The sequence below is a fragment of the Scyliorhinus torazame genome, chromosome 15, assembly GCF_047496885.1.
Source record: "Scyliorhinus torazame isolate Kashiwa2021f chromosome 15, sScyTor2.1, whole genome shotgun sequence".
Taxonomy (NCBI): Eukaryota; Metazoa; Chordata; class Chondrichthyes; order Carcharhiniformes; family Scyliorhinidae; genus Scyliorhinus; species Scyliorhinus torazame.
In genome coordinates this window covers 55670096-55695526 of record NC_092721.1, presented here as the reverse complement: position 1 = coordinate 55695526, position 25431 = coordinate 55670096, and the positions used below count along the sequence as shown (strand labels likewise).

At 45.8% G+C, this 25431-nt stretch overlaps 1 protein-coding gene across 2 annotated transcripts in view; it reads right to left on the bottom strand.

Moving 5' to 3' along the window:
- Positions 1-25431, bottom strand: part of LOC140391602 (UDP-glucose:glycoprotein glucosyltransferase 2-like) — a 731169-nt gene that overhangs the window by 659274 nt on the left and 46464 nt on the right. For both annotated transcript variants that reach the window (XM_072476257.1, XM_072476258.1), the window contains exon 3: positions 23642-23721. In XM_072476257.1, coding sequence (XP_072332358.1) covers positions 23642-23721 — 80 coding nt within the window. The remainder of the gene's footprint in view (positions 1-23641; positions 23722-25431) is intronic.

Genomic DNA, 25431 nt, shown 5'->3' with positions numbered 1-25431 from the left:
AACATCACCGAATTGTGGTCACTGTCCCCAAAGTGCTCACCTACCTCCAAATCTAACACCTGGCCTGGTTCATTACCCAAAACCAAATCCAATGTGGCCTCTCCTCTTGTTGGCCTGTCAACATATTGTGTCAGGAAACCCTCCTGCACACATTGTACAAAAAACGACCCATCTAATGTACTCGAACTATATCTTTTCCAGTCAATATTTGGAAAGTTAAAGTCTCCCATAATAACTACCCTGTTACTTTCGCTCTTTTCCAGGATCATCTTCACCATCCTTTCCTCTACATCCCTAGAACTATTTGGAGGCCTATAGAAAACTCCCAACAGGGTGACCTCTCCTTTCCTGTTTCTAACCTCAGCCCATACTACCTCGGAAGATGAGTCCCCATCTAGCATCCTCTCCGCCACCGTAATACTGTTCTTGACTAGCAGCGCCACACCTCCCCCTCTTTTGCCTCTTTCTCTGAGTTTACTAAAACACCTAAACCCCGGAACCTGCAACAACCATTCCTGTCCCTGCTCTATCCATGTCTCCAAAATGGCCACAACATCAAAGTCCCAGGTACCAACCCATGCTGCCAGTTCCCCTACCTTATTTTGTATACTCCTGGCATTGAAGTAGACACACTTCAAACCACCTACCTGAACACTGGTCCCCTCCTGCGAAGTCAAATCTGTGCTCCTGACCTCTATACTCTCAATCTCCCGTACTCTAAAACTACAATTCAGGTTCCCATGCCCCTGCTGCATTAGTTTAAACCCCCCCAAAGAGCACTAACAAATCTCCCCCCCAGGATATTTGTGCCCCGCAGGTTCAGATGTAGACCATCCTGTCTGTAGAGGTCCCACCTTCCCCAGAAAGAGCCCCAGTTATCCAGAAATCTGAATCCCTCCCGCCTGCACCATCCCTGTAGCCACGTGTTTAATTGCTCTCTCTCCCTATTCCTCATCTCATTATCACGTGGCACGGGCAACAACCCAGAGATAACAACTCTGTTTGTTCTCGTTCTGAGCTTCCATCCTAGCTCCCTGAAAGCCTGCCTGACATCCTTGTCCCCTTTCCTACCTATGTCGTTCGTGCCAATGTGGACCACGACTTGGGGCTGCTCCCCCTCCCCCTTAAGGACCCGGAAAACACGATCCGAGACATCACGTACCCTTGCACCTGGGAGGCAACATACCAAACGTGAGTCTCTCTCGCTCCCACAAAATCTCCTATCTGTGCCCCTGACTATCGAGTCCCCAATTACTAATGCTCTGCTCCTCTCCCCCTTCCCTTCTGAGCAACAGGGACAGACTCCGTGCCAGAGGCCCGTACCCCATGGCTTACCCCTGGTCCCCCCCACAAGTATCCAAAGCGGTATACTTGTTACTCAGGGGAACGACCGCAGGGGATCCCTGCACTGACTGCTTCTTCCCAGTCCCTCTTTCAGTTACCCATCTATCTCCAATCTTTGGTGTAACTAATTCCCTGAAGCTGCTATCTATGACCCCCTCTGCCTCCCGAATGATCCGAAGTTCATCCAACTCCAGCTCCAGTTCCCTAACTCGGTCTTGGAGGAGCTGGAGATGGCTGCACTTCCTGCAGGAGGAACATTGCACTCCCTTCCCTGCCATCCCTCTAACTTCCAACCAAGATCTGGTTAATAAATAAATAAATAAAATAATAATAATATAATATGGCACTTACCTCACACCAATGGGTCTTATTATTAGGTTAGAGGAGGAGGGCGGGTGGGAGACACTACACGTGTAGTGTCTCGGGTTTCCTCTCCACCAGAATTTATTGGTTGCGGGAGGGGGGGGGACCTTCCCAGAAGTCCACGGGTCGAACTTCCGGTTCCCGCCTTACATAAAAAATATAACAGAAAAGAAGAACAGAAACGGGACCAGGTAAGTGTTTTTAAAGCAAATACTCACCTCCCGACAGGCCCCTGCACTCCGCTCCCGCCGAAATTCTAAGGGCTGCTCCTGCAAGGTAAGTGGGTAAGTGTTTTTAAAGCAAATACTCACCTCCCGACAGGCCCCTGCACTCCGCTCCCGCCGAAATTCTAAGGGCTGCTCCTTCAAGGTAAGTGTTTTTAAAGCAAATACTCACCTCCCGACAGGCCCCTGCACCCGATCCCGCCGAAATTCTAAGGGCTGCTCCTGCAAGGTAAGTGTTTTTAAAGCAAATACTCACCTCCCGACAGGCCCCTGCACCCGATCCCGCCGAAATTCTAAGGGCTGCTCCTGCAAGGGAAGTGTTTTTAAAGCAAATACTCACCTCCCGATAGGCCCCTGCAATCCGCTCCCGCCGAAATTCTACTTTACTTTTATGAAATCACCCAAATGATCCAGAGATAATCTTTCATGGCAGAGATCACAGCAGATCCAGCTCACTGCAAACACAGACACACCCCAAGCTCTTTTCAAACTGAAACTAAACTGCAAAATGACTGATCTAAAACCAAGCTCCACCCACACTCTGACATCACTGCATTTCTTAAAGGTACATTGCTTAAACATCCTTTTCTTAAAGGTACCCTCACATGACAGAGGGAAATGCTGTTCCAATCAAACAACATCCATACAGACTTAGCCCTTTTAACTCAGCACAGGTTAACAAAGAGATTGAGAGTATGCTTAGAAATGGCATAATTGAAGTGGGTCGCAGCCAATGGAGCTCACCCGTAGTGACGGTACCCAACGGTTGTGTGTGGACTATAGTAAGGTTAATGAAGTTACAAGAACGGACTCTTATCCTATCCCACGTTTGGAGGATTGCATTGAGAAAGTGGGACAATCAGCTTTTATTTCCAAACTGGATTTACTTAAAGGTGCCTTTATCCGAAAGGGCGAAGGAGATTTCAGCTTTTGTGACTCCAGATGGTATATACCAATTCAAAGTTATGCCATTTGGCATGAAAAACGCCCCAGCCACATTTCAACGGTAATTAACAAAGTTGTTTCAGGATTACCCAATTGTGCGGTATACATCGACGATCTGGACAATTTGCAGCCAGGCATGGAAAGGACATTTAAAACATCTGATGGAGTTATTCGATCAACTTCAGGAGGCAGGTTTGGGGATAAACCTAGCCAAATGTGAATTTGGAAAAGCTCAAGTCACTTTCCTCGGCCATACAATCGGACAGGGTCGAATGGTCACACGGGATTTGAAACCAACAGTTATTGAGGAGCTTCTGATACCCTCAGCACAAAGGGAAATAATGCGATTTCTTGGTATGAGTGGAATTTACTGGAAATTTGACCAAATTTCAGCAGTGTGCTCGCCACACTGATGGACCTGCTGAAGAAATGTCGCAAATTTCAGTGGACAGCGGAGTTTCAACAGGCATGTGACTATCTGAAAGCTGTGATAACCAATGCTCCTGTGTTGGAAAATTATAAGGGACTCTGTGATCAGATTGAACTAAAGTATCTGACTTTAAAGAGAAATGCCGAGGTGTAGAGAAATGGATGGATCGTGCAAAGACCTTCTTGTTCAAAGATAATGTCAATCAAGAGGGATTCCAGTTGGAGCAGGAACAAAACTGGACTATATTATTCTATCTGTGTGCATGTGTTGTTTTTTGAAACAAAAAAGTATATTAATGTGTGCATTTCTTAAAGGATAGTGAAAAGGTGAAAAATGAAACCATCTTGAAGTCGATGGGTTATTTTTTTCTTAGGGGGAGGTGTCATGTGAGAGTCCCTTTAAGAAATGGGTGTATTTGTAGAAAAACCCTCGTGGGTGTATCTTTAAGAAATGGGTGTTTATTACTGCAGTGATGTCAGAGAGTGGGTGGAGCTGGGCTGTTAGTTAGCTTTTAGTTTCACTTTGAGAAAAGCTTCGGTGTGTCTGTGTTTTTTGGGGTTTGTTTCAGTGTTGGAACTGAAGCCAGACAAAGCAGGTGTACTGTTGTTCTCTCTGCCATGAAAAGACTATCTCTTGATCATTTGGTGAATTCAGAATTATAAATGGTCTCAGTAGTGAATTTAAACCTGGTGCTTCTGTTAAAAGGTGTTTTTTAAGTCTTATGGATGTTAAAAGGACAGTAAGGATTACTTAGTGTTGTATTCTTTGGAGGTTGCATTTGAATTAATGGCTGCTAAGATATTCACTGTATGTTTTAAAAAGGTGAACTTGAGTTCATAGAATAAACTTTGTTTTGCTCTAAAAATAACTTTTCCATTTCTGCTGTACCACCCCTGTAGAGTGGGCCATGTGCTCCCCATACCACAATCTATTAAAAGTTGTGGGTCAGATGAACTCCATGATACACTTTGGGGTTCTCTAAAGCCTGGCCCATAACACCTTTGTTTGGGGGAAAGAATCCCACGGTATGGAAAGCCATCCTGCAGAGAGGGTGTGTCATGGGAATGTCACTTTAAGAAATGTTTGTCTGCTCAAGTGACTGCAGTGATGTCAGAGTGTGGCTGGAGCGGAGCTCTGACTCTGCTTTTTAGTTTCGCTTTGAGGAAAAGCTTGGGTGTGTCTGTGTTTTTTGGTTTTGTTTTAGTGTTGGAGCTGAAGCCAGCCAAAGGTGTAATTTTGAACTCTCTGCAATCCAACGACTATCTCTATATCATTTGGTGAATTCAGAGTGATAACTGCTTTCAGTGGAGAATTTAAACCTGATGTGCTTTGTAAAAAGGATTTGTGTCTCATAGATGTTGAAAGGAAAGTTTAAGTATTACTTAGAATGTTATATTCTTTGGGGGTTGCATTTGAATTGATGGTTGCTAAGATGTTCACTGTAGTTTTAAAAAGGTTAACCGAGTTCATAGAATAAACATTGTTTTGCTTAAAAAATTACTTTTAAATTTCCGCTGCACCACACTGTAGAGTGGGCCATGTGCTCCCCATACCACAATCAAGTAAAAGTCGTGGCTCAGGTGAACTCCATGATACACTTTGGGGTTCTCTAAACCCTGGCCCATAACAAATTGGGGGCCCTGGGGGGATAAAAGTCTATGTATTGGATTGGCTTAGTGAACTTAAAGACAGTGAGGGGTGAGCATATTATGGTTGCTTTTCAGGTGTGGTATTTCAGTTTAAGTAGGGAGTGTGTTGTGGACAATGGCTCTTTCAGAGGCTCTGACGTTTTTGGGGGTGGAAATGGTCACACACAGTACCTTACGGACAGAGACGAAAAACAGGCTTTTAGAGTTGGCAAAAACATTGCAGTTCACATTACCTGACAAAATGCGAAAAGGTGAGGTAATTATGGCGCTGGCTAAGCATTTAAAATTGCCGGAGATACAGTTTGACTCATTGAAAATGGCAAAAATTCAGTTACAAATTAAACAAATTGAATATGAGGAAGAATTAAAGCAGCTTGAATACGAAAGAGAGAGAGAGAGAGGAAAAAGAAAGAGATAGAGAGGAAAAAGAAAAAGAGAGAAGAAAGGAAAACAGAAAGAATAGCCCAAGCAGAACGAAAGGGAAGTAAAGGGGGATAAAGATCAGGGAAAAAGATAAAGAGAGAGAGAGTTTGAACTTCAGAAAATGGCCATGAAAGATGAGTCAGTTAAAATTGGCGGACTTAAAGGGAAACGTACAGTTGGAGGATAGTGATGAGGATAGTGAGAAAGAGCATCGTAGTCGGAAGGCTTGGTGGGGATCTATTTAAATCTGTCCACGCAGTGCCAAGGTTTGACAAGAAGGAGGTAGAAGCCTTTTTCATTTCATTTGAGAAGGTAGCTAAACAAATTAAATGGCCACAGGACATGTGGGTATTACTGATTCAAACAAAGCTGGTAGGTTCAGCTAGTGATGTGTTTGCATCACTATCAGAGGAGGTATCTGGGATGCATGAGGTGAAAAAATCCATCACAGGTGCATATGAACCAGTGCCTGAAGCCTGCAGACAAAGGTTTAGAAATTTGAGGAAAGAATTTAGTCAAACATACATGCAGTTTGAAAGGATCAAACAGAGTAATTTTGATAGGTGGATAAGGGCTTTGAAAATAGACCAAACGTATGAAGCTCTCAGATAAATTATGTTTTTGGAGGAGTTTAAAAATTCAATTCCTGGGCAGCACGGTGGCGCAGTGGGTTAGCCCTGCAGCCTCACGGCGCCGAGGTCCCAGGTTCAATCCCAGCTCTAGGTCACTGTCCATGTGGAGTTTGCACATTCTCCCCGCGCTTGTGTGGGTTTCACCCCCACAACCCAAAGATGTGCAGGGTAGGTGGATTGGCCATGGCAAATTGCCCCTTAATTGGAAAAAATGAATTGGGTACTCTAAATTTATAAAAACAAAAAACAAAATTCAATTCCTGATGTAGTGAGAACTCATGTTGAAGAGCAGAGGGTTAAAACTGCGAAGTTAGCAACATAAATGAATTAGTTCATAAATCAAAGCTTGGTTTCCAACATCATTTTCAGCCTATGATGGATAGAAACTGGGGATATGAGAAATACTCAAGTGGTAAAGGTAAAGGTGATCTGATGGGAGATAGTAAGGAGAGTGTACCTCAGGTTAAAAAGGAATCCAGGACAGTGGAAGAGATATGAAAAGTTTCAAATGTTTTCACTGTAATAAACTAGGCCATGTAAAGTCACAGTGTTGGTGGTTGAAGAAAAGCACTGGGAAGGCTGATATAGTAAAACAGGAGAAGACAGTGGGGTTTGTTAGTGATAAAGGAAAGCCCAAGTGAAGCAAAGGAGGTGCAAAAGATTGTACAGCCTGATCAGAAGAAGGTGATAAGAAGGTGCCAGATGTCTTTAAAGAATTTACTTGTATGGGTAAAGTTTACTCATGTGTATCAGGAGGAGTAGGTAAAGCTGTCACAATTTTAAGAGATACGGGAGCTAGTCAATCTTTGATGGTAGAAATGAGGAGGTATGTAGTTTGGCTGGAATATTGGCAGAAAAGGTGGTAATATGTGGAATTCGGGGTGAGAAGAGTCGTGTTCCATTATATAAAGGTACGGTTGGAAAGTCCAGTGAAGAGTGGTGCAGTGGTAGTAGGAGTAATATCTTGCCCAGGAATACAGTTTATCTTGGGGAATGAAATAGCTGGATCACAGGTGGGAGTGATGTCTGCTGTGGTTGATAAGCCAGTGAAAAATCAGACAACTGAAGTGTTTAAGGACGAATATCCTGGGATTTTTACAGATTGTGTACTAACTAGGTCGCAAAGTCGCAGGTTAAGACAAGAAGAGTAATCAAATAGTGAAGATAAAGTTGAAGTACAATTGTCAGAAACGATTTTTGATCAGATGGTATATACCAATTCAAAGTTATGCCATTTGGCATGAAAAACACGCCAACCACATTTCAACTGTTCACGAACCAAGTCGTTTCAGGATTACCCAATTGTGCGGTATACATCGACAATCTGGTAATTTTTAGCCAGACATGGACAGTGTATTATTCCTTGTGTCTGAATTAAGCTCGTAGTCTTACAGTTGAAGTAGATGCTGTATTCCTATGAGTTTGTTCTTTCTCCAGCGCTTAGACTATGTTACATCTGAGCTGACTGTTTGTGTTCTGCTCACCAGCTGCCATTCCTGTGAAGAGAGAGACGACTTCCTGTTTGTCTATGTATATATACATCTCTGTTGCTCTCTCTATTGGTTACTTAGTTGTAGTGTATCTATCTTAATGCCTTGTGTATGTACAGTGATGCATAACATTACATCCACCTTTTTTCTTGTTACATATTTTCTGTACTTTGTTGAAGAAAATTGTACAAAACAGGTATGTAAATGATGATATGTACAAGTTGTGATGATATTGATGATTATACAAAGCTAATTAATATTTACGAGTCCAATCTTAATTTTAAAAAATTGAGTCCAAACTTTATGAATTTGTTCAGTTGAATTGCTTTCTTCTTCTGTTGTTCAAGTAGTGATGTTGATGTTGTCATTACTTTGTGAACGTCGTCAGTGTTCTTGTGTTTAAGTAACCAAGAAGTCATCATGAGGTGTTTGAATGTTCGAATCAATTTGTTGTCTGATTTAGACTTTTTTTTTATATGCTTGTGGTAGCGATTCTGTCTGGCATCTTTGTTGTCTGACCCGGACTTTTTTCTGTACTTGCGGTATTGATTCTGTACGTCATCTGCCTTGAAAGCTGGCTTGCTTGCTTGTAGTGGAGCAAATGTGAATTTGTGAGCTTCGTTGTCATGTTTGTACTCTTGTCATTGATTTGAGCTGTGCTGTCACATTGTCCTTCATAAGACCATAAGACCATAAGACATAGGAGCCATTCGGCCCATCGAGTCCACTCCACCATTCAATCATGGCTGATTTCAACTCCATTTACCCGCTCTCTCTCCATAGCCCTTAATTCCTCGAGAAATCAAGAATTTATCAACTTCTGTCTTAAAGACACTCAACGTCCCGGCCTCCACCGCCCTCTGTGGCAATGAATTCCACAGACCCACCACTCTCTGGCTGAAGAAATTTCTCCTCATCTCTGTTCTAAAGTGACTCCCTTTTATTCTAAGGCTGTGCCCCCGGGTCCTAGTCTCCCCTGCTAATGGAAACAACTTCCCTTCGTCCACCCTATCTAAGCCATTCATTATCTTGTAAGTTTCTATTAGATCTCCCCTCAACCTCCTAAACTCCAATGAATATAATCCCAGGATACTCAGACGTTCATCGTATGTTAGGCCTACCATTCCTGGGGTCATCCGTGTGAATCTCCGCTGGACCCGCTCCAGTGCCAGTATGTCCTTCCTGAGGCGTGGGGCCCAAAATTGCTCACAGTATTCTAAATGGGGCCTAACTAATGCTTTATAAAGCTTCAGAAGTACATCCTTGCTTTTATATTCCAAGCCTCTTGACATAAATGACAATATTGCATTTGCTTTCTTAATTACAGACTCAACCTGCAAGTTTACCTTTAAAGAATCCTGGACTAGGACTCCCAAGTCCCTTTGCACTTCGGCATTATGAATTTTGTCACCGTTTAGAAAATAGTCCATGCCTCTATTCTTTTTTCCAAAGTGCAAGACCTCGCACTTGCCCACGTTGAATTTCATCAGCCATTTCTTGGACCACTCTCCTAAACTGTCTAAATCTTTCTGCAGCCTCCCCACCTCCTCCATACTACCTGCCCTTCCACCTATCTTTGTATCATCGGCAAACTTAGCCAGAATACCCCCAGTCCCGTCATCTAGATCGTTAATATATAAAGAGAACAGCTGTGGCCCCAACACTGAACCCTGCGGGACACCACTCGTCACCGGTTGCCATTCCGAAAAAGAAACTTTTATTCCAACTCTCTGCCTTCTGCCTGACAGGCAATCGTCAATCCATGTTAGTACCTTGCTTTGAATACCATGGGCCCTTGGGACTCATGTGCAGAGTTGTACCATGTCATACAAGTTGTTGTTTCATTGTTGTTGTTTCTGTCTTTGTTGTTTCCGTTGTTGTTCTTGTTGTGCGTGTTGTTGCTGTTGTTGCCTTTGTTATGCTGCTTGTTGTTTTTGTTATTGTTGTAGTTTTTGTTGTCGTGCTTGTAGTTTTTGTTGTTGTTCTTGTTGTGCTTCTTGGTGTTTTTGGTGCTGTTGTTCTTGTTTCTGTTGAGCTTCTTGTGGTTTTTGTAGTTCTTGTTGCGCTCAATGACTGTTCCGTGTGGATAATTAGAGTCATTCACAAAAGTTATTGTGTCAGTGTCCTTTGTGGTATCTGGTGTTTCATTGAGTGTTTCTTCTTGAGGATTGTGAGAACAATCTGATGTTGCTTTGATCTTGGTGACATCACTCCTTTGTGGTTGATGTGATTCCTCTTTGATTCCTTGGTGCTTCTCTTCTGGAGTCATTTCTGGTTCACTTAAATCATCATTGATTTCCTGGTGCTCCTCTTTTGGAGTCATTTCAGGTTCACGTGAATCATCATTGAGTTCTTGGTGCTCCTCTTTTGGAGTCTTTTCAGGTTCACTTGAATCATCTTTGGTTTCTTGATGCTCCTCTTCTGCAGTCAAAATCTTCAAGATTTCATTTTCTTGTGGATGGGTTAGAGCAGATGAGGTTTTAATTGACGTGGTCTCACTGCACTCAAGAGTAGTTTCACTTTGATTGTTGAATGCTTCTGTACACACGAGCTGAGAACTGTCAGTCTAGCTGTGATCTTGCACATCTTGTATGGGAATCGTGATTTCTTTGTCACTTGTCTTACATACAGTGGGTAGACATTCAGTGTCTTCTTGTTAGTTAAATGAGCTGGGTAAACTTTCATAGTCTTCTTCTGGTGGCTCAAATAAGCTGGGTTGACTCTCATAGTTCTTTTGTTGTTCAGGTGAGCTTGGTAGACTTTTATAGTCTGCTGCTGGTTGCTCAGATAAGGTTGATAGACCTTCATAGATTTCATAGAATTTACAGTGCAGAAGGAGGCCATTCAGCCCATCGAGTCTGCACCGGCTCTTGGAAAGAGCACCCTACCCAAGATCCACACCTCCACCCTATCCCCATAACCCAGTAACCCCACCCAACACTAAGGGCAATTTTGGACACTAAGGGCAACGTATCATGGCCAATCCACCTAACCTGCACATCTTTGGACTGTGGGAGGAAACCGGAGCACCCGGAGGAAACCCACACACACACGGGGAGGATGTGCAGACTCCGCACAGACAGTGACCCAAGCCGGAATCGAACCTGGGACCTTGGTGCTATGAAGCAATTGTGCTATCCACAATGCTACCGTGCTGCCCTTGTTCATGGTCTTGTACATACATGGACTTCGCGATGGAGTCTTGAGTTGCTTCCATTGTGGAGTCTGTCAATGAGCTCTCTGAGGGTTGTATCGCTCTCTCTGTGGAGTCTGTCATCGCTCTCTGTGTGGAGTCGTGCAGTGGTCTCTCTATGGAGTCGATCTGTGCGCTCCCAACGGAGTCGTTCAGTATTCGCTGTGTGGCATCGTTTTCTTCTTGAGTATTTGACAGGCTGCTGTCATCCAATGAGTCAATGATCTGCCACTGCATCATGGTATTGGATTCATCTACCATGAGTAGAGTCGTGTTGAGCTTTTCAACCATGGTGCTGATGCTTTTATGATCATATCCGAATAACTCAGCCATGTCTGAGTAGTATTCTTCGATAAACAAATCACCTTCTTTTGTTTCGGATTTGTCATCGTGCTCTTCATGTTCAATGAACAAATCATCTTCTTTGGTTTTGGATTTGTCATTGTGCTCTTCACTTCGGATGGTGCTTGTTCCAGGGTGCTGCGGAAGTTATTTTCAACTGCTGGTAGAAGTTCAGGCATTGTTCTGTCTTTCGAGGTAAACAAACTGTGTTTTGTGGCTTTAAAATACTTTTTTTCCATTTTCGGACATTTCCCCTTTAAGTGGAGTCTGGGGCCTCAGACGTCATGGCGCTCGTGACGTAAAGCATGGGAATGGATTGCACATGAGCAAATCGCTTTTCCTTTACTGTGCGCTTTCTCGTAAACTGCGCATGCACGGCTTGCACATATGCAGATCCCTCTTTGAGGTGTGCGCTCTTTTTGTTCAATTGAATCGAAAACGTCTTTTTTCAATTGCGCATGCGCGGCTGCCATTTCCTGCGCATGAGCAGACCCAGATTTGCGTCTTTTGTTCCCCGGGCTGTTTAAAATTTGCTCAGACGCCATTTTAACTTCTTCAGACCCGTGGAAAAGAACATTTTCGTGTTTGTTTCTTGTTAAAAACATAAAGTTATTTTTTTCTTGCGATCTGCACTTGTCAATCGCGATTTCCAGCATTAACCCTTTCTGTTCTGATGATTGTTTGAGTTTTTCAACACTCATTCCCTGTGCAATTTGGTCTCTAAGCATTGAATGACTTCAAGCAGCATTGTTACTGGTGTTATAGTAATCGTCAATTTTTTTAAGTATTACTTCTAATTTGGTGTTGTCTTCGCCTTTGAAGTAATTAAAGCAGTTATAGATTTCTTTAGCTTTATGTCCTGCTTGGAGGAGTGCTATTTTAATTTCTTCTGAGGCCGCGCTCAACTCTTTAGCTACGATATACAGTTCGAACGTTTGTTTAAAGATTTTCTCATATAATTTACAGTGCAGAAGGAGGCCATTCGGCCCATCGAGTCTGCACTAGCTCTTGGAAAGAGCACCCCACCCAAGCACACACCCCCACCCTATCCACATACCCCAGTAACCCCACCCAACATTAAGGGCAATTTTGGACACTAAGGGCAATTTAGCATGGCCAATCCACCTAACCTGCACATCTTTGGACTGTGGGAGGAAACCGGAGGAAACCCACGCACACACGGGGAGAACGTGCAGACTCCGCACAGACAGTGACCCAAGCCGGGAATCGAGCCTGGGACCCTGGAGCTGTGAAGCAATTGTGCTAACCACTATGCTACCGTGCTGCCCCCCAGTCATAGATTTTCCAACTATGACTTAAATTACTGGCTGTTTTCAGCTGCGGTGGAGTTCCAACGAGTTGCATCGACTCAGCGAAGTCTCCCCACGTCCGTGTTTTCTTCTGTTTTCGATCGTGCTTTGTCTGCATCTTGTGTAACTTTACTAGTAAGCATTCTGAAGTCACCTGATTCTGGTACCATGTATTATTCCTTGTGTCTGAATAAAGCTCGCAGTCTTACAGTTGAAGTAGATGCTGTTTTTCTATGCGTTTGTTCTCTCTCCAGCGCTTAGACTATGTTACATCTGAGCTGCCTGTCTATGTTCTGCTCACCAGCTGCCGTTCCTGTGAAGAGAGAGACTACTTCCTGTTCGTTGACGTTTATATGCACATCTCTGGTGCTCCCTCTAGCGGTTACTTAGTTGTAGTGTATTTACCTTAACCTCTTGTGTATATACAGTGATGCATATCACTAGACAGAACATCCGAAGCATTTGATGGAGTTATTCGATCGACTTCAGGAGGCGGGTTTGGCGATAAACCTAAGCAAAAGTGAATTTGGAAAAGCCCAAGTCACTTTCCTTGGCCATACAATCGGACAGGGTTGAATGGTCCCATGGGATGTGAAACCAAAAGTTATTGGGGAGTTCCCAATTCCCTCGACGCGACGGGAAATACTGCGATTTCCAGGTATGAGTGGATTTTACCGGGAATTTGTACCGAATTCTAGCAGTGTGATCGCTCCACTGACGGACTTACTGTAGAAGCGTAACAAGCAGCGTTGTGCTGGTCAAAGAGACACAGCCTGAGTGAGTGAGACACAGACAGAGTGAGAATTTGAAACTTGGTAATTTGGTGCAGTGAGGTAACCAGGAAAGGTAAGTGATAAATCTAATTCTGTTGTTTTTCAGTTAAACGTGCAGTGTAGATTAGTGTCTGATTGGCTGAAGCTGCCCCCACCCGAATTGCTGAGAGGCAGTTATCTGGCAGTCACCTGAGGCCTGTTTAGGGGCACAAAGGTACACATTGTATTCTTCTCTTTGCAGTTTTAGTGTGAGTCACCCTTAAGTCTGTATAAAAGACAGACAGAAAGCGCACTCAGTAAGCGTTGCACAGGTCAAAGAGACACAGCCTGAGTGAGTGAGACACAGACAGAGTGAGAATTTGAAACTTGGTAATTTGGTGCAGTGAGGTAATTCGGTGAAGAGTGGGAGAAGGTGCTTTTTCCCTACTGTTTTGTTCTCTCTCTTTCTTCTGGCCTGTAATTTTTAATCAGCAGGGAGAGAACCTGAGAACATCTGAGACCCTCAGAAGATAAGTAAGTGATTTTTACTCATTTTTACTTTTATTGCCTTTTCAAATTGTGTGTGTGTGGGGGGGGGGGGGGGGGTGAACTGAAGCGACATCACAGAAAAGCTGTGACCTGAGTGGCTGGTTGGGAATCTACACTAAATTTAAAAAATTAAGCAATGGTAACTAATTAAACATAATTACTTAACTATAATTAATTATAATTAAAGACAGCTGGTTTAGCTCACTGGGCTAAATCGCTGTCTTTTTAAAGCAGGCCAAGGCAGGCCAGCAGCACGGTTCAATTCCCGTACCAGCCTCCCCGAACAGGCGCCGGAATGTGAGGACTAGGGGCTTTTCACAGTAACTTCCTTGAAGCCGACTCGTGGCAATAAGCGATTTTCATTTGGGTCTGGTTTAGCACAGTGGGCTAAACAGCTGGCTTGTAATGCAGAACAATGCCAGCAGCACAGGTTCAATTCCCGTACCGGCCTCCCCGAACAGGCGCTGGAATGTGGCAACTAGGGGCTTTTCACAGTAATTTCATTGAAACCTACTTGTGGCAATAAGTGATTATTATACTGACAAACTTGATGTATAGCCCGAACATAAAACTTAGAACAGAACTAAAAGTTATCTTGGGCAGCACGGTAGCCTTGTGGATAGCACAATTGCTTCACAGCTCCAGGGTCCCAGGTTCGATTCCGGCTTGGGTCACTGTCTGTGCGGAGTCTGCACATCCTCCCCGTGTGTGCGTGGGTTTCCTCCGGGTGCTCCGGTTTCCTCCCACAGTCCAAAGATGTGCGCGTTAGGTGGATTGGCCATGATAAATTGCCCTTAGTGTCCAAAATTGCCCTTAGTGTTGGGTGGGGTTACTGGGTTATGGGGTTAGGGCGGAGGTGTTGACCTTGGGTAGGGTGCTCTTTCCAAGAGCCGGTGCAGACTCGATGGGCCGAATGGCCTCCTTCTGCACTGTAAATTCTATGATAATCTATGATAATTTAGAGGGGTGTCTAAGCCAGAGATCGGACAGTACTATATTTAGCTTTCACATTTATAGTAGAAATCTAGTGCTAGGAAACAGATAGTTAACAGTAACTTGTTTTTTTAAATTTTAACTTTTAACTTTAATTTACTAATTAATTGACGCAATGTCAGTTCGAGGGGTGCAGTGCTCTGACTGTGAGATGTGGCAGGTCCAGGAGGCTTCCGGCGTCCCGGATGGCTTCATCTGCAGAAAGTGCACCCAACTGGAGCTCCTCACAGACCGCATGGTTCGGTTGGAGCAGCAATTGGATGCACTTAGGAGCATGCAGGTGGTGGAAAGCGTCATAGATAGCAGTTATATAAATGTGGTCACACCCAAGGTGCAGGCAGAGAAATGGGTGACCACCAGAAAGGGCAGGCAGTCAGTGCAGGAATCCCCTGTGGTTGTCCCCCTCTCGAACAGATATACCCCTTTGGATACTGTCGGGAGGGATAGCCTATCAGGGGAAAACAGCAGCAGCCAGAGCAGTGGCACCACGGCTGGCTCTGATGTTCAGAAGGGAGGGTCAAAGCGCAGAAGAGCAATAGTAATAGGGGACTCTATAGTCAGGGGCACAGATAGGCGCTTCTGTGGACGTGAAAGAGACTCCAGGATGGTATGTTGCCTCCCTGGTGCCAGGGTCCAGGATGTCTCCGAACAGGTAGAGGGCATCCTGAAGGGGGAGGGCAAACAGGCAGAGGTCGTTGTACATATTGGTACTAACGACACAGGCAGGAAGGGGCATGAGGTCCTGCAGCAGGAGTTCAGGGAGCTAGGCAGAAAGTTAAAAGACAGGACCTCTAGGGTTGTAATCTCGGGATTACTCCCTGTGCCACGTGCCAGTGAGGCTAGAAATAGGATGATAGAGCAGCTAAACACGTGGCTAAACAGCTGGTGTAGGAGGGAGGGTTTCTGTTATCTGGACCACTGGAAGCTCTTCCGGGGCAGGTGTGGCCTATATAAGGACGGGTTGCATCTAAACTGGAGAGGCATAAATATCCTGGCCGCGAGGTTTGCTAGTGTCACACGGGAGGGTTTAAACTAGTATGGCAGAGGGGTGGGCACGGGACGAATAGGTCAGAAAGTGAGAGCATTGAGGGAGAACTAGGGAATAGGGACAGTGTGGCTCTGAGGCAGAGCAGAAAGGGAGAAGTTGCTGAACACAGCGGGGCTGGTGGCCTGAAGTGCATATGTTTTAATGCAAGAAGTATTACGGGTAAGGCAGATGAACTTAGAGCTTGGATTAGTACTTGGAACTATGATGTTGTTGCCATTACAGAGACCTGGTTGAGGGAAGGGCAGGATTGGCTGCTAAACGTTCCAGGATTTAGATGTTTCAGGCGGGATAGAGGGGGATGTAAAAGGGGTGGCGGAGTTGCGCTACTGGTTAGGGAGGATATCACAGCTGTACTACGGGAGGACACCTCAGAGGGAAGTGAGGCTATATGGGTAGAGATCAGGAATAAGAAGGGTGCAGTCACAATGTTGGGGGTTTACTACAGGCCTCCCAACAGCCAGCGGGAGATAGAGGAGCAGATAGGTAGACAGATTTTGGAAAAGAGTAAAAACAACAGGGTTGTGGTGATGGGAGACTTCAACTTCCCCAATATTGACTGGGACTCATTTGTGCTAGGGGCTTGGACAGGGCAGAATTTGTAAGGAGTATTCAGGTGGGCTTCTTAAAACAATATGTAGATAGTCCAACTAGGGAAGGGGCTGTACTGGACCTGGTATTGGGGAATGAGCCTGGCCAGGTGGTAGAAGATTCAGTGGGGGAGCATTTCAGGAACAGTGACCACAATTCAGTAAGTTTTAAAGGGCTGGTGGACAAGGATAAGAGTGGTCCTCGGGTGAATGTGCTAAATTGGGGGAAGGCTAGTTATAACAATATTAGAAGGGAACTGAAAAACCTATATTGGGGCGGATGTTTGAGGGTAAATCAACATCTGACATGTGGAAGGCTTTCAAATGTCAGTTGAAAGGAATTCAGGACCGGCATGTTCCCGCGCGGAAGAAGGATAAATACGGCAAATTTCAGGAACCTTGGATAACGAGAGATATTGTAGGCCTCGTCAAAAAGAAAAAGGAGGCATTTGTCAGGGCTAAAAGGCTGGGAACAGACAAAGCCTGTGTGGAATATAAGGAAAGTAGGAAGGAACCAGGAGTCAGGAGGGCTAAAAGGGGTCACAAAAAGTCATTGGCAAATAGGTTTAAGGAAATTCCCAAGGCTTTTAACACGTACATAAAAAGCATGAGGGTAGCCAGGGAAAGGGTTGGCCCACTGAAGGACAGGCAAGGGAATCTTATGTGTGGAGCCAGAGGAAATGGGGGAGGTACTAAATGAATACTTTGCATCAGTATTCACCGAAGAGAAGGAATTGGTGGATGTTGAGTCTGGAGCCTGGATCACATTGAGATCCAAAAAGACGAGGTGTTGGGCGTCTTGAAAAATATTAAGATCTACCCCAGAATACTGAAGGAGGCTAGAGATGAAATTGCTGAGGCCTTGACAGAAATCTTTGGATCCTCACTGTCTTCAGGTGATGTCCCGGAGGACTGGAGAATAGCCAATGTTGTTCCTTTGTTTAAGAAGGATAACAAGGATAATCCAGGGAAGTATAGGCCGGTGAGCCTTACGTCAGTGGTAGGGAAATTACTGGAGAGAATTCTTCGAGACAGGATCTACTCCCATTTGGAAGCAAATGGACGTATTAGCGCGAGGCAGCACGGTTTTGTGAAGGGGAGGTCGTGTCTCACTAACTTGATAAAGAGTTTTTTTGAAGAGGTCACAAAGATGATTGATGCAGGTAGGGCAGTGGATGTTGTCTATATGGACTTCAGTAAGGCCTTTGACAAGGTCCCTCATGGCAGACTGGTATAAAAGGTGAAGTCACACGGGATCAGGGGTGAGCTGGCAAGATGGATACAGAACTGGCTAGGTCATAGAACGCAGAGAGTAGCAAAGAAAGGGTGCTTTTCTGATTGAAGTGCTGTGACTAGTGGTGTTCCGCAGGGATCAGTGCTGGGACCTTTGCTGTTCGTAGTATATATAAATGATTTGGAGGAAAATGTAACTGGTCTGATTAGTAAGTTGCGGACCACACAAAGGTTGGTGGAATTGCGGATAGCGATGAGGACTGTCAGAGTATACAGCAGGATTTAGATCGTTTGGAGATTTACGCGACGAGATGGCAGATGGAGCTTAATCCGGACAAATGTGACGTCATGCATTTTGGAAGGTCCAATGAGGGTAGGGAATATACAGTGAATGGTAGAACCCTCAAGAGTATTGACAATCAGAGAGATCTAAGTGTACAGGTCCACAGGTCACTGAAAGGGGCAACACAGGTGGAGAAGGTAGTCAAGAAGGCATACGGCATGCTTGCCTTCATTGGCCGGGGCATTGAGTATAAGAATTGGCAAGTCATGTTGCAGCTGTATAGAACCTTAGTTCGTCCACACTTGGGGTACAGTGTTAAATTCTGGTCGCCACACTACAAGAAAGATGTGGAGGCTTTAGAGAGGGTGCAGAAGAGATTTACCAGGATGTTGCCTGGTATGGAGGGCATTAGCTATGAGGAGCGGTTGAATAAACTCGGTTTGTTCTCCTGGAACGATGGAGGTTGAAGGGCGACCTGATGGAGCTCTACAAAATTATGAGGGGCATAGACAGAGTGGATAGTCAGAGGCTTTTTCACAGGGTAGAGGGGTCAATTACTAGGGGACATAGGTTTAAGGTGCGAGGGGCAAGGTTTAGAGGAGATGCACGGGGCAGGTTTTTTATACAGAGGATAGTGGGTGCCTGGAACTCGCTGCCGGAGGAGGTGGTGGAAGCAGGGACAATAGTGACATTTAAGGGGCATCTTGACAAATACATGAATAGGATGGGAATAGAGGGATATGGACCCAGGAAGTGTAGAAGATTTTAGTTTAGACGGCCCCATGGTCGGCACAGGCTTGGAGGGCCGACGGACCTGTCCCTGTGCTGTACTTTTCTTTGTTCTTTGTTGTCTTTACTAACCTGTAGGTCAACCCAGTGCGGAGCATGGTCTGAGATTGTGATCGCAGAGTACCACGTGTCCACCACCCCTGTCAGTAAAGCCCTGCTCAAAATAAAGAAATCGATCCGGGAGAACACATTATGCACGTGTGAGTAGAAGGAGAACTCCTTCACCCTCGGCTGCCCAAATCCCCATGGTTCCACGCCCCCATCTGCTCCATGAACCCTTTTAGTTCCTTTGCCATTGCTGGCACTCGACCCGTTTTTGTGCATGACCGCTCTAAACTAGGGTCAATAATGTTGTTGAAGTCCCCTCCCATGACCAACTTATGCGAGTCCGGGTCCGGTATCTTCCCCAGCATCCTCTTTATGAACTCCACATCGTCCCAATTTGGCGCACACACATTTACTAGTACCATCTGCACTCCCTCCAATTTCCCACTGAGCATAATGTGACGATCTCCCATATCCGAAACCATTCTACCCGCCTCAAACACCACCCGCTTGTTGATCAGGATCACGACCCCTCTAGTCTTCCAATCTAGTACCGAGTGAAAGACCTGACTGACCCAATCTTTTCTCAATCTAATCTGATAAGCTACTCCAAGGTGCGTCTCCTGCAGCATTACCACATCCGCCTTCAGTCCTCTCAAATGCGCGAACACGCGTGCCCGCTTGACTGGCCCATTTAGCCCTCGTACATTCCAGGTGATCAGCCTAGTTGGGGGGCTCATTGCCCACACCCTTCGCCGATCAGCCATGCCCTTTCTTGGGCCAGTCTCCAGCCTCCACCGGCCCGCCCCCAGGCAGCCACCGCCCCCGATCTCATCTCTGTCCCTAAGCCACAGTCCCTCCCTCGCCAGCAGAAGATATTCCCCCCTCCCCCCTAAATAACAGCACAATATAAATCGACTCCTTTGATAAGCCTAATAGCTGCTCACCCCTCACTCCCTTTCCGTAAGCTAGCCCACCCAGCTAGCTTGGTGGCCCCCACCCCTGGCGCCAGAAAGTCTCCCACCTATTGCCCCCCCGGCGCCAGAAAGTCTCCCACCTATTGTTGCCCCCCCCCCCCACCAGCTCATACATACATATTCCAATGACAATTGCCCGACAGAAAAAAGGGGGAAAAACGCTAACAAAGAAAAGATCAAGCAAGAGATCCAGCAAGAGATCCAACATCTAAACAAACACACCTCCATCCCCCAACAGTGCAAATGTAAACTTTAACTCACTCAGCTCTGCAACTGGCCCCAAATCAATACAAATAGCATCCACAAAACGAAAAACGAGAAACTTTTTAAAACATGAACTTTGCAACAAAGTTCAAAAGTTCTCAGTCCACCACCAGTCCTTTCCTTTTCGCGAAGTCCATCGCTTCAGAGAAGGGCCGGATATAGCAGTCCAAACTTCACCTTCTTCTTAAAAAGGGTCGACCTGATCTGGTTAAAGCCCGCTCTTCTCCTGGCCACCTCTGCACTCAGGTCCTGATAGATCCACAGGATACTGTTGTCCCATTTACAGCTCCGTGTCTGCTTGGCCCACTGTAAAATGCGCTCCTTATCCAAGTACCTGTGGAATCTCACCACCATTGCCCTCGGGAGGGGTCTCCCATTTGCGGCTTCCTTACAAGTGCTCGGTGAGCTCTGTCCACCTCCAAGGGTCAGGAGAATGCCCCATCCCCCAGCAGCTTCTCGAACATGTCCGCTATGTATGCCCCAGCGTCCGCTCCTTCGGACTTCTCCTGGAGCTCGCGATTCTCAAGTTCTGCCGGCGGGACCTCCTCCCTAGGTCCTCCACCTTCTCCAGGAGTCTTTTCTGCTGGTCTCTCAGCATCCCCGCCTCCAACTCCACCGCAGTTTGATGTTCCTCTTGGTCAGCCAGCGCCTGATCTGGATCGCCCGATCTTGGGCATCCAATCTAAGCTCCAGCCGCTCTTAATCGGTTCCAAGCAGTCCCGTTTCTGCTTGGCAAAGCCCACCTGGGTAACTTGCATCAGCTGCTCTGTTGACCGCTGGGTCGACAAGCCAGAGGTCCGGTCCTCCGCCATGCTTCCACCCGTCGCAGCTTCAGCCCAAGCCTTCTCCGTTCATCTGTTTCTGCCTTTGCGAGCACTTCTAGTCCTCCTCTCCATGCACCGATGTGGGAATTCAGTACACAATTGCCTCTGTCATCAATTTTTCAATTCAAGTCCGGTAAAAAAATCGGGGGAAAACGTCCGACCCAAGGGGAGCCACCAAGTGTGCGATTTATTCCTTCATAGCCGCCACCTGAGGTATCATGGGAATGTCACTTTAAGAAGTGATTGTCTGCTCAAGTGGCTGCAGTGATGTCAGAGTGTGGGTGGAGCTGAGCTCTGGCTCTGCTTTTTAGTTTCTCTCTGAGGAAAAGCTTGGGTGAGTCTGTGTTTTTTGGTTTTGTTTTAGTGTTGGAGCTGAAGCCAGCCAAAGGTGTAATTTTTATATCTCTGCAATCTAAAGGCTATCTCTAGATCATTTGGTGAATTCAGAGTGATAACTACTTTCAGTAGAGAATTTAAACCTGATGTGCTTCTGTAAAAAGGATTTTTGTCTTATGGATGTTGGAAGGAAAGTTTAAGTATTACAAAGAACAAAGAAATGTACAGCACAGGAACAGGCCCTTCGGCCCTCCAAGCCCGTGCCGACCATGCTGTCCGACTAAACTACAATCTTCTACACTTCCTGGGTCCGTATCCCTCTATTCCCATCCTATTCATGTATTTGTCAAGATGCCCCTTAAATGTCACTATCGTCCCTGCTTCCACCACCTCCTCCGGTAGCGAGTTCCAGGCACCCACTACCCTCTTGTGTAAAGAACTTGCCTCGTACATCTACTCTAAACCTTGCTCCTCTCACCTTAAACCTATGCCCCCTAGTAATTGACCCCTCTACCCTGGGGAAAAGCCTCTGACTATCCACTCTGTCTATGCCCCTCATAATTTTGTAGACCTCTATCAGGTCGCCCCTCAACCTCCGTCGTTCCAGTGAGAACAAACCGAGTTTATTCAACCGCTCTTCATAGCTAATGCCCTCCATACCATGCAACATTCTGGTAAATCTCTTCTGCACCCTCTCCAAAGTCTCCACATCCTTCTGGTAGTGTGGCGACCAGAATTGAACACTATACTCCAAGTGTGGCCTAACTAAGGTTCTATACAGCTGCAACATGACTTGCCAATTCTTATACTCAATGCCCCGGCCAATGAAGGCAAGCATGCCGTATGCCTTCTTGACTATCTTCTCCACCTGTGTTGCTCCTTTCAGTGACCTGTGGACCTGTACACCTAGATCTCTCTGACTTTCAATACTCTTGAGGGTTCTACCATTCACTGTAGAATGGTACTTTGAATGTTGTATTCTTTGGGGGTTGTATTTGAATTAATGGTTGCTAAAATGTTCACTGTATGTTTTAAAAAGGTTAACTGAGTTCATGTAATAAACATTGTTTTGCTTTAAAAATTATTTTTAAATTTCCGCTGCACCACACCTGTTGAGTGGGCCGTGTGCTCCCCATACCACAATCTAGTAAAAGTCGTGGGTCAGGTGAACTCCATGATACACTTTGGGGTTCTCTAAACCCTGGCCCATAACAGGCGCCACGTGGGAGGCCTGGCCCTGCCAAACCTCCTATTCTACCATTGGGTAGCAAACGCACAGAGGTTGAGTGGGTGGCTGGATGAGCCGGAGGCAGAATGGGTCCAAATGGCGGAGGCCTCTTGTACTGGGATATCGCCACCGCCTTGCTCCCAGCCAACCCCCGCACACATACTCTAGGAGCCTGGTGGTAGTAGTCATATTAAAGACCTGGAACCAGTTAGTGTGCCACTTTAAGCTCAGTGGTAATGCTATGGAGGCCCCCAACTGTAAGAAGCATGGGTTGGATTCTCCGGTTGGCCAGTTGCGTTTTCCAAGGCGGCCGCCCTCACCGGCAGCAGGATTCTCCGTTCCTGCCACCTGTCAATGGTATTTCCCATTGTGACCACCCACGCCACCTGAAAACAGGGTGCGCTGCTGGTGCAACGGAGAACCCGCCTGCGGCGAATCCCGCCCCATAAGCTTGGATAGACGCCATGTTCAAGACATGGAAAGAGGACAGAAGAGTACTGACAGTAAGGAATATGGACCTGGACAGTAGGCAGCAGAGTAGCGATCCTGGGCGAACTGTGGGAGATGTTCTAACTCCCAAAAAGGAACAACTTTCGATACCTGTAGCTGCAAGACAATCTCCGCTAGTAGACCAAGACGTTCCCCCAGCTACCCGGACACACCCTAATGGACAGGATGCTAGCAGGGGACTTGCTTGGGGGGGGACGGCAGGGCGGAGACAAATGTGGCGGACAACGTTTGGAAGAGATCAAGACCCCACTGGACGTAGCGCCACAGAAATGGGGGGAGCAACTAGGCATGGAGATAGGGGGAGAACTCTAGATCGAGTCATTGTACAGGATCAACTTCACCTCTTGTGCAGGGCTAAGCCTAATGCAACTCAAGGTGGTGCACAGATCGCACCTAACCAAGACACAGATGAGCAGATTCTTCCCAGAGATGGAGGACAAGCGCGAGCGATGTCAGGAGGGCCCAGCCAACCACACCTATCGGTTCAGGTCCTATCCCAGACTCAATGGGCTGTGGACAGCCTTCTTCGAGGCCATGTCCAGAACCTCCCCCTCCACCCTCGCTCCCCAGGCCCCACATAAAAGATCAGGGAAACAGAGGAAGGCCCAGAAAACACTATAAGCGAAAGGAATTCAGAGAATAAAGCCATCTCCCAGTCCCGGGACCTGAGGTAGACAGTCCAGAGAAATATCTTACTCTATGTATAAATTCGAAAATTAATGTATTTTATCCTTTGGAGTTCAATGTTTAAATTCTCTTTGTAACAATTATATCAGACTCCCCATCATTACATTTGCAACACTGCAGTTTCCTTCCTGCCAAAATTTCCAAATTTGGCAGCATGGATCTTCACTGTGAGATATACAAAATAATCTCACCTCCATGAAGATATGTTATTTCCTTGACAGTGTCAACAAACTGCCAGAATTTTTCATTATCTTCTTCCGCTACAAACTCACTGCAAAAGAAATGCCAGGTAATATTTTATATTTTAATAAAAAGTAAATTAATATATTCATACAGAATGATTGAAAACAATCGAAAAAAGTTAAACTTGCTTTCAGAGAAAACCCTTGGGAAGACTGCGTGTTTCAGATTTCTGGTAATCTGAGAATGTTAAAATGTAAACATTGTAGAAAAGGGGAAGATTTTGTAACATGTGTTAAGACCACCAAATCAGCACAGAAAGGGATATCAGCACTTTCATATCATAGAATTTACAGTGCAGAAAGAGGCCATTCGGCCCATCGAGTCTGCACCGGCTCTTGGAAAGAGCACCCTACCCAAGGTCAACACCTCCACCCTATCCCCATAACCCAGTAACCCCACCCAACACTAAGGGCAATTCTGGACACTAAGGGCAATTTATCATAGCCAATCCACCTAACCTGCACATCTTTGGACTTACAATGAGTTCAAGTTACTTTCTTCCATGTCTTCCAATTTACAGAATATGAAAACATACTCTCGTAAATTATCCCTCTCTGCATACTAATGGTTCACCAAGACACAGAATTGTTATAGAACATAGAACAGTACAGCACAGTACAGGCTGTTTGGCCCACGATGTTGTGCCGACCATTTATCCAAATCTAAAATCAATCCAACCTACACCCTTCAGTTTATTGCTTTCCATGTGCCTGTCCAAGAGTCGCTTAAATGTCCCGAATGACTCTGACTCCACCACCTCCGCTGGCAGTGCATTCCACGCACCCACCACTCTCTGGGTAAAGAACATACCTCTGACATCTCCCCTATACCTTCCTCCAATCACCTTAAAATTATGTCCCCTCGTAACATCCATTTCCGCCCTGGGGGAAAGTCTCTGGCTATCCACTCTATCCATGCCTCTCATCATCTTGCACACCTCAATCAAATCACCTCTCTTCCTTCTTCACTCCAATAAGAAAAGCCCTAGCTCCCTCAACCTTTCTTCATATGACATGCCCATCAGTCCAGGCAGCATCCTGGTAAATCTCCTCTGCATTAAAGCATCCACACCCTTCCTAGAATGAGGCGACCAGAACTGGACACAATATTCCAAGTGTGGTCTAACCAGGGTTTTATAAAGCTGCAGCAAAATCTCGCGGCTCTTAAACTCAATCCCCCGATTTAAAAAAGCCACCATATGTCTTCTTAACAACCCTATCAACCTGGATGGCAACTTTGAGGAATCTATGTACGTGGACCCCAAGATCCCTATGTTATGGTGCAGGAGGAGGCCATTTGGTGCATCGTGTCTGCACCAGCTTTCCAAACAAGCATTATGGTTCACAAAGAAGAGGAACAGAAGAGGCCATTCGGTCATTTGAGCCTGCTCCACCATTCATTACGTTCATGGTTATTCATCCAAGTCAATAGCCTAATCTTGCTTTCCCCCCATATCCTTTGAACCCCTTCATCTCAAATGCTGTATCTAACTGCTACTTGAAACGATACAGTGTGGAATTCTCCGTCGGCGGGATTCTCGGGTCCGCCAGTAGAGCACACCCACCGACGGCATGGGGCGGTCACAATAGGGAATCCTATCCAACAGGGGGCAGTAGAGCGGAGCTGCTGCTGATTGGCTGTTGCGGGGGAAATTTGCATACGTGCATTGTGGTCACCCTAACTTCAAGGTGTACTTGAGCAAGAGACCCTAGCTGTTCAAGTGAAGACAAGCATCCAG